This window comes from Pelmatolapia mariae, linkage group LG7, assembly GCF_036321145.2.
Source record: "Pelmatolapia mariae isolate MD_Pm_ZW linkage group LG7, Pm_UMD_F_2, whole genome shotgun sequence".
Lineage (NCBI taxonomy): Eukaryota > Metazoa > Chordata > Actinopteri > Cichliformes > Cichlidae > Pelmatolapia > Pelmatolapia mariae.
This window is the reverse complement of record NC_086233.1, coordinates 13951547-13961687: the sequence shown is the minus strand read 5'-3', so window position 1 is coordinate 13961687 and position 10141 is coordinate 13951547. Positions and strand designations below refer to the sequence as shown.

General features: G+C 38.3%; 1 protein-coding gene across 2 annotated transcripts in view; it reads right to left on the bottom strand.

The window, feature by feature from the left end:
• Positions 1–1075: 1075 nt before the first annotated feature.
• Positions 1076–10141, bottom strand: part of LOC134630600 (membrane-associated phosphatidylinositol transfer protein 2-like) — a 41876-nt gene continuing 32810 nt past the window's right edge. For both annotated transcript variants that reach the window (XM_063478020.1, XM_063478021.1), the window contains 5 exons: positions 9894–10042; positions 9658–9807; positions 8689–8872; positions 8474–8602; positions 1076–8273 (listed from right to left, as the gene is read on the bottom strand). In XM_063478020.1, coding sequence (XP_063334090.1) covers positions 7905–8273; positions 8474–8602; positions 8689–8872; positions 9658–9807; positions 9894–10042 — 981 coding nt within the window. In that variant the 3' untranslated portion in view covers positions 1076–7904. The remainder of the gene's footprint in view (positions 8274–8473; positions 8603–8688; positions 8873–9657; positions 9808–9893; positions 10043–10141) is intronic.

The window sequence follows — 10141 nt, the reverse complement described above, 5'->3', positions numbered from 1 at the left end:
TAGATCCTAAAAAGTCAGCAAAATCATTGATAAAAGTCCACAACACAAAGAGCCAGGGGGGGACCAGCAAGTTCCAATAGTTCGAAGCTAGCAAACATAGGTGGGGACAGCTGCCGTATCCGGAATTTATTCCTAAAGACCACCGCAAGTCCTCCACCCCTACCCGAAAGCCTCGGTGAGCTGAAAAAAGCACAGTTCGGGCGAAGGAGCTCAGAAAAGGGAAAGGACTCATCAGGACGAATCCAGGTTTCCGTCAGGAGCAGTAAATCCAGACCCGTAGTGGTAAAAAAAGTCATTCATGATAAAAGTCTTGTTCATCAACAACCTAACATTTAATAATGCCATCCGGGCCAAAGACGCCAGGTCGAGGTTAGAGGCACATCTCAGGCCTAGATTAATTGTAAGCCTAGATTAATTTTATTAGTATTTATTATCAAAATGACTGCTGTAAACTCCGTTTATTGCAGTTGAGCTACATGAAGTTCAAGACCTGTGCTTTGTATGTGTGTAACTTGATACCACATCTGTATTCTAGTAACCAGCAGTGGGCCTCTGGTTACAAAAAGAACTTGCATAGAAGTCCAAAGTCACTTGGCTCCTTTGATGTGTAACCTCAGTAAATACTCTTCTTGATGATTTCAGGTCTCAGTTGCTAGTTTCAAGTCTTATTGAATACAACGTGTTTATTTTGTTCTTTATGGACCCATTAGAGGCGGAGAAAGCAGAGTACACATTTGGATGAGCCAAACTTGTGATTGACTAGTCGCTACTTTACAAGCCTTGCAGTGTCTGCTCCAAAGCTGATTAGTTGTTCTGGAACAAAAAAACTCAGAGTTGCCGATCGCAGAGATAACAAGTTAGGCCCAGATCTACCTCTCACTCGGTGCTTCCTATTTCTAAATACCAAGACATCAGTGCTTGAAACACTGTGCTTCAGACATCACAGTGGGATCTCACTCCTCAGCTGGTTGTAAGTCCCGGATTTATACTTTTTTTTTTTTTTTTTTAGGCATTCCACATAATTGTACGTAAACATTTAAGACTAGGCTAAAAAGAACACACAAACACATGGTAATTTATCATCCAATTATATTTATTCCACAGTACAGAGGATAATGGTGAGTGCTGGGGGTCAGAAATCTACCAGAACACATACTGTATGAACAAGGACACATCTGTACCTACTGAAAATGTGAGTCTAAATCACTTGGAAAAGTAATTCTGGTGTCCCTAATTAAGTACATGTGGCATTTTAGTTACTGGCTGTCGGTGTCATGGATCAAAGAATCAGTTAAAACATATAAAATGGGTAATGACAATCTATGCAACAGCTAACATGGCGCAGAGAAGTACTATTTTATGCCACCCTTTCCTAGCAAATATAAGCAGTATATAAACATTTAACGATGCAATAATGTAACTGTAAGCAGATACAAAGTGTTTGTCTAATCCTGTAATTATAAAAAAAACGTAAAACAAATGGAAATCACACATAAAGCAAGAATTAATGATGCAGTAATGGTTACAGGGCAATTAAAATTGCTACAAATATAATAAATGAATGTGTAGAGCTACATTTTAATGTGTTATAAACCATTAAGTGTTTATAGTGCTGCTTATAAAAACTAGATGATGTTAAAATAAATTTTGTGCATGTGACTCTAATCCCATACTATGCATATATTAAAAGTGTATATTAATTATTGCCACTATACACTTTGTCACGGTCCTACAGCATCTGCGGCATTATATTTCAGATGTGTACATACAAAATATGATATGGCGCTAAAGCTGGACATCAATAAATTGTCAGTCCCACTTTCTAATAAGGAACTTTTTCTAAAAGATTTATTCATTTAAAGATATTAATCAAAACCGACTTTTATTTGGCAGCTTTGTTTCACTTATAATGGCTTTTAAAAACATTTGTAATCTTATTATAAATACTAAATAGTCATGAATTAAGAACTGTAATCAGTAGGCATGCTTTCTTTTTACATGACTGTACCTCTTCAGTACAATACATACATGTTTCAGGTATGAGTTTACAGAAGTCATTACAAATACTTTTATTAGCTTTAGAAAATGTGGGAAGGTTTTAAACACATGAATTTTCAATAAGTGCCAAATAATTAGTTTGCTAAAATGCTGTTCATAGAGGCAACAGTGGGTGCTAACATTTTTCACAGTTTCAGCATTAAAGCTAAACTGAGCAGTCATCTCATAGACTGAAATGAAAAGTGGTCTCTTTGGACTAACATGTCCAGTGACTTATTCAGCATACAATAATGATTACCCTTTCACAAAGGGTGTGTTATTAGAAAGTGAAACCACAAACTAATAATGCACTTTTTAAAACTAAAGATGTAGGTCTCTATATTTAATCATTCTTATCCCAAAGTGGCAATAATTGTGATTACAGGAAATATATTCTGCTGTTTGTTTTTGTTTTTATATGTAAGTGTTCAGTTTAATTGTAAGGACATAGTGGAGAAGAGTTAATTTATTATTCTTACCAGTGTAGGTTATGTAATTTTAAGTCGGATTAGACAAAATGCAACAGTTTGTTAAATATTGTTTTCTGTTATGGGCTTTTACTTTTCCATGCACCTACTGCTGACTGAGAAAAATGTCTCGAGTTATATTGCAAAGGTTTTGTAAAATACTCCAGCTTGAAAAATAGGTACAATAGTCCTATAAAACATACTTGACTGTTGTAAGAGACAGCATATGTATACAGCAGCTCAAATACAAACAGTTTTCACATGGTGTGAAAAAGCTGCACGTGTTGTATGGACGTGTATGCTGTCAGACTGCATGTAGATTGTATTGTGGTAGATTGTGCCCCTGCTGTGATGTGAAGAACAATATTGCACTGGTAGGAACATAAAAGCTTCCTGTGTTGGTCCATAGCCTCAATGACTGCCAAAATGACAAATAAAATGCTACATATTTCTGTTATAGTTCACCTGAAATTTCCAGAGTAACGTCATGAACCTTAAATAAATAAATAAACCTCGACCCTATATTTCCTACATATATATCTTTACAGTATGTACAGTGACACATCCTTGGCTCCTGAACAGTGTCAGAATCCAGATGGACAGACATTCAACTCAGCAGCCAAAATGGCCAAATGGGAAAAAGTGTTTGCATCCATAAAAACACCCACATCACGACAGGCAGTCACGCTTAAACTCCAGGACTTCTTTCAGTCTAGCATATTGTCCAAGGTTTTGGCAGCACGCTCAAACTCTGCTCTACAAGGTCAAAACATTTTGCCCATTTTTTTTTCACATGCAACATTCAATTTAATATTATGTAGTCAGCAAATCAAAATCCAGTCAAAGCATTAAGAAGTTTGCTCTCAGTACACACTTCCCCTTCTTAGGAAAGGCTGGATACAGTATGCATCAGGGGTTTTCAAACTATGACAACCTCCCATCTGTGTCAGGTGGATTGGACAGGTGCACAGAGGTGTTTGAGAGCAACAGGAAGCACTAGTTGTCTTTTTTGGCCCTTTAATTTCCACATTAAAAATGAGTGGATCTATGTGATATATGTATCTTTAGATTCAATGGGCCATAGACTTTCAGAAGACGTTGCTATATCCAGTACCCATGACTAATAAGCAGACAGTTCTTCATGGGTACAGTGCAAACAGGAAGAGCTAATAGCTAAGACAATTGCTAAAATGCTTTTAATGGGGCCAAAATCTTAAAAAAAAAAAAAAAAAATTATTTTGTTTTTTAAAGAAAAGAAACAAAAATAAGAAAAATTCCTAATCCTCTAGCCATAGTCTGTGCTTCTCAGATATCAGCATGTAGTCAAGTCACAAAGCTAATTAAATTCCTTTAAAAAATAGTCACCATTGTTCTAAATGATTTTCTGGATTCCTCAATGAGTCTTCTAAGTATCTGGGTTAACCAACAACAACAAAAAAGCCTTGTCCACTCAGTAAAAAACAAGATTTTAAACTTGAAATCTTTCTCATTTTGCACCTCTGAAACCAAATGAAAACAAAGACAGCGGTAGATAGTAGGAAAATTAGGAAATGGATTTGAAGAGACACCTCTTGCAGTGTGGTGGCACAGTAGTAGAGCAGTAAGTACTGTTGCTTCACAACTAGAAGATCCTGTTTGTCCATTTAAGGTGTCCTTCCCCAAAAAGCCCCCTTTCTTCTGACTGCCCAACTGCTGGAAGCTTGCTGAGGAGCAGCACTGATTATCTGAGAGTTATATCCTCCTGAGAACCAGCCCATTCATTTATGTGTCCTCTGTAATAGACATCTGTTTTTGACTTATTTGAGCTAACCTACTAAGTCCTGATCTGCTAAATAGATTACATCCTGGGATTTCCATTGATATTTCATGGGTTTTGTCTTTTATCTCCAAAGAGGAAGGAAATCACAAAAAAGTTCAATAGAAAAATTGTTTTTTCCTCACTTCTCAGGAGGATATTTCTGGGTGTGCTGTGTATGTAGGCAATAGCACAAAGAAATCAGGTTTCTTTATGTCATGTTATTGTAAGATAACGTAACATAAGAAGGAAAAGTGCGCTTTTAAAGGTAAACTTCAGGAGTCTACATTAGATTGCACTAATTTTTAAAGAATTACAGTTACTGTAGTTCCAAAGCTTTGAGAATAATCATCCACTGAACAGAAAAATATGCCTGTTAAGAGAACACAGAGTGTGGGGATGGATATGCATCAGTGGGGGAGCACAATATCAGACTTTGAAAACTCCTGGTCTAAAGACTTCTGTAGAGTTCCTTGTTAACTGTTTGGCACATATACTTACATCATTTTCATATTGTGACCAAATGTACAGACGTATGGATACCTGCACATATATCATATCCTGACATAAATAAAAAATGTCATGCACTACAGAGGTGTTCGAATGCAGCAACATGAGATGGTAACTACAGTATATTCCACTGTAAACTAGTGCAAAAAAGGATAATGAGGGTACGCTGTTGATTAACTACAGTATTAGCGAATGATTTTGGCTTTTGTGGTGGGTTCAAGACGGTCTGGATCACACAGACTGGAAACAGATGCATTCTTGTGTAGTGTGGAAACTGGGCATGTGAAATAACAGCATAGTAAAATGAGGGTGACAAGCAATGCGGCTGCTCCATACATCCTTACACGAAGGCTTAAAGGACAGATTCACAATTTTTCATGCTTCAGAAATAGCCAGATGCTCATCTGAACACTGAAACTGTTGTAGTTATAATTATTTAAGTTTATACCAAGCATCCATATGTAGAACTACGTATCATTTGTTTAGACTTAGACTTCCAGTTTATGCTTGCAATTTATGCTTACTATTATAAATATTCTTTTGAAAATTTGGCTTAAAAGATTAAAGTAAATGATTTCCAAGGTTTTAAATTTCATCTTTGTGTCAGGTCAAGTCAAATTACTACAGGGTGTGTATAAAAATGAATAACTTTAAAAACTATCTATATTAAAACAATTCTATTGCAATATAAGAAGGGAATAGGGTTGATTTTAAAAATCGAGTATATGGCCTTTTTTGAATTATCTTCATAAACACTTTTTTAATCATATGCCAGATTTGTTTGCACTGTGGAGCTCTTATTGACTGAATTTGGATCATTTTTAAGGTATAAATTAAAAGGTCTTGTCATTCAGTTTTGTGCAGCCCTTAGTAGAACACCCTGAACACTGGCTGAAATTTTTCGAGAGATGTTGTTTAGTTGTTAACATTTGCCAAAAATAAGCATAGTGGATTCTGTCCACTATCACCTAAACTGGAAGTACATTGTGTAGGGTATGTCTTCATGGCTAGTTTTACTGTTTCAGTGTTCACACAGGCACCTGACTTTTTTTATTTATCATACCTGTAAATGTTTTTACCTATTATTTAAAGAGTGACATTTATGCCTGCTATGTGCCCATAGTTTTTGGGGTTTTTTTGATTTGGGTCAGAGATGTGAGGTGGCTTCATCTTCTTTAAAGGGAAAGAGAGGCCAATGGGACTCATCTCCCATACTTCCACACTGATAATTCAGTCATTTCAACATTCAAGCTGAATCACTTCGGCTCATTCTTTAGTCCATTTGGTACAAATACTGAAACATCTTTGTGAGTGAAAGCTCTCCCTTCCAGTTCAGTCTGAAATGAAACAGGCTCCAGGTCCAGCCTGCATTATATCCTATGAGAAAAAAAAGCAAATACCCAGGAAACACCACAAAAGTGTCTCCCAGCAGCAGCAACTATGGGAAACAAAACACCACCAGCAGGTGGATCTGAGGTATTGCAAGCAGATGAATATATATATAGATATATATATAAATAAAGGGATAGTTGCTGTGGACTGTACAGAGTCTCAGTTGTTGCTTTAATGCTGCATGCCCTGTTTTTCTGCTTTCCGTCTCCTCTGCAAAGAAAGTGTCTTGTGGGATATTAAGGCCTTGGATGGCCCAGAGGCCACACGGAAACAGAAAATACTACAGAGTCTCACACAGGGTGGAATGAAAACTGAATGGCCGACCTGCTATCAGTATGTTTTAAGAAGCATGAACAGGACTGATCTGTGACTAAGATGACAAGTACTTTCCTCTGTGATACAGTATATTTCACAAATCCAGTCCTTATTGTTCAAAGGATCAATTCATCCAAAATACACATTTCTTTATTCATATCTTTTGGTATCTAAAAATAGAAAATTTAGAGATTATTTTAAAATCTCTGCCAGCACAATACCATGAAGGTAATTCATTTGTGGTCCATTACACTTAACTCAATGCTAGCATTGTCATGCTATCATTTCTCCAGTAACAACGCTGCAAGCTTTTTTCCTAATCTAGTTTAGCTTGTTAGCATGGTGATTTTAGGTGGTAACAAAGAGAGTTTGGACCCTGGCAGACTCTCAGGTACATTTTCATGACAGAAAATACTTCCACCTACATTTACATCATCTTAATGTTTAGATACTTCTGGACAAATAAAACCAAAAAGTACCAGCCAGATAAATAGGGTGGAGTAAAATGGAATTGGAGAATCCTTTATGAAGCCAGCTGACAGGCTGATGGTAAAAAATGGGAAGAGAGTAACTAAAGCATATAACCTAACAACCTACTGGATGGATTTTGTTTACACTAACATGCTGTGGCTAGTTAAAATAGCTACTAATATGATCTCTTTTGGTAGAGTTTGGATGAACAGATCCTTTACAGTAAGGTCTCCATTTGGTCTCCCCTTACTTTTTGTTAGATTTGCCTTTCTGTTTTTTGGCCTCGACTTACTTTTTGTTAGATTTGCTTTTCTGTTTTTGCATCATGAGGGTTTTCTATACTTATTGCCAGTCACTGCTGTGTTCCAAAACAGTGGAAAAGAAACTCAAGTGTAAATCACTGGCTCTTTGCCATGGCTGCCAAACGTACTTAGCCTCAGTCCCATGGTTGACTGTCTGAAGATCAATCTGGCTCTGCAGTTTGTCCTGAGCTCATGAGTGTGAATGTTTGGACAGTGTGTTGTTTGGAAAGGAGAAGGGAGGGTTTCCCGTTAGACGAGATTAGTTTAAGGCTTACAATTTCTTTTTTTTAATCCTTCCTTTGTCATTTTTTTTTAAATAGTGGTATATCCTATAAAAGTATTACTGTAAAAGAGTCATGCTACAGAACTGTTTTGTTCTCTAGATCCCACTTGGCCTAATTAGTCCACTCCTCCTGGACAGATCCCTACTTATCGCTCCTTCCTAATCTCTATTAATTATGTGTTATTTATGCTATACCCTCTGTGTATTTCTTCCACAGACCCATCATCCACACCCTCTCATCTTTTCTTCACCTTTCTATCTTTTATCTTAGTCCAGAGATCACAGTGGCTCAGCCAGGGTCCTTTATACCAAAGCTTTTATTTTTTTAAACATTACTTGGGGCCATGTAAGCCTACACTGCCCTCCTTGGTGCTGCTGCTGCGCCCCCAGCACCCCGCAGCTATACTCATACTCCTCTGTGCTGCTGCTGTGACCCCTCTATCGCGCTCCACTTCACACTGGCTGAGCGTCCGCTCAGTCCGGCCTGGCTGGCTGGGTGAGCATGACCCCGACCCTCCAGGCTGCTGAGAGGAGATGGTGCGAAAGATGTGGTTCCGTTTCCGGAGGAAGTCTCCTCCGGCTGTGCCCAGAGCAAAGCTGCCCTTCCGGAGGACCATACGGGTACTGGCGGACTTGGCAGGGCGAGACCTTTGGTTGTACTCCAGCTGAGATAGGTGGGAAGCATAGCCATCCAGGATGAACTGGAACAGATTAACAGTCAATTAAACTGGGTTTACTCAGCATCAATGCACAGACAGAAGGTCCCCTGACGACCATAAACACTCAGCGATTAATCATGTATAAAATACTTGGCCTATAAAAACTACTGTACACCCACTCAGATAAAATATTTTCATTGTGGACTAATTTATAATTTACCACAATTAGTTTACTATCAGACCTGGCACTGGTGCTGCATTTTCTTCGTGGGCCTTCCCACTATGTAGATATGAGATGGAGGCAGGCCAATAGAAGTGTACACTGATATGTCCTTGGTGGAGCCATAGGCAGCAAATATCCTCATGTTGGCCTAATCAAATACAAAGAGTTTAAACTTTTAGACATTGGAAGGATTTTGCTGCATTGCTATTCCAGACTCTCCCTGCCCTCACTTACCTCGTTGATGAGGGTTTTGAGGAAGTTGGCCTTGTGTCGGAGAGGGTCATGCACCAGGCCGTCGCAGAATGAGACGATGCCATTAGGGAAGTTATGCTGGGAGAGCCAGGCAACAACACGCTGCTTCTGCATGTCAGGACGACCTGTGACATACACTATCAGATAGCCCAAGTCCTGCCAGTACCTGCAAACAATAAAGAATAAAAATCCTGAGAAGGAGTCGCGTTTGGATTAGCTGACTTCCATGCTAAAAGGGAGTGATATGTTGTTCAGAAAATCAATATTCTGCCATTACTTCACATAAATATTCCCAAGATGCAGCACATGTAAAAACTACAAATACCAGGGGGGTAGTATTTATTTTCAATAGTTTAGAAGAAAACTATAAAATAACATATATGGAATTAAAAATGTGTGAAAGAAAATGTGTTTTTCAATTTTACATTTTTCAAAACTTTCACCTTTGGCTGTAACAGTAATGTGTAAGCTCCACACAACAATTAGTCCTGCAAGTACCTGAGCTGAGAGAGTGGAGAACACCAGCCTCAGTACCTTTGTCCATGCAGCAAGTAGACCATGTGTTTGTGGTCATTTATCCATTTATGCCTTCACTGTGGAGAGGAATGTTTTGCATTGTGTGATGTTTTTGACCTAGAGAAGCAATTCTTGTGTTGCTTCTTCTATCTTACTAACATACAAAAGGGGCAGACTTTAGACCAGATTCAAATGTGAGATATGTGGCTCCATGTGAGATGCAGAGAAAGTGAACTGCTCATATCTGCATATGCATTTTCCACCATGAAGTATGGAGAACAAGTTGCCAAGACAAAATTCCACAACAATCTGTTTTGGTCTTTGCCACGGAGTTTTTGTTTGTGTCCACAACTTTGATTTGTACTATCTAGACGTTTTACACTATATATTACTGCAGAGTAGTATTCCTACCAAGCATGCTGGTGTTCTCCTTACCTTACCACATCCACAGCCCCTGCTCGAACCTTAGGGTCACTCCCCATTATTGAGACGCTGGCAGCAAATGACCCGTCAATGCTGAATACAACAAACTCCGTTCCTCGTGGTACAATAGTAAGATAGCTGTCTGCAAATGTGTGGTCGCCCCTATTAAAGAAACAGTGACTGGTAAATATGATGAAATTTATACAAGTATGCATCTCTCCTTGTGAAATAACTACAACTCAGCATACCTGACCACCATTTTGACAGGATATACCCCGATACCCAGCCTCTTGCTCTCTGGAATTACATAAGAGACACGTCCACTGTTGTTAGTGAGCTCGGTGTCAAAGTACACCCACTCTCCAGAGGGAGGCTGGGTCATGATGTGAATGTCAATCTGCAAGAAAAAGAAAGAAAAAACAAAACAAAACATGGCTTGAATACAAACCATCTCTTTTTTCTTTTTGTTCCTAACAGCCAAACATGTCAGTCATTA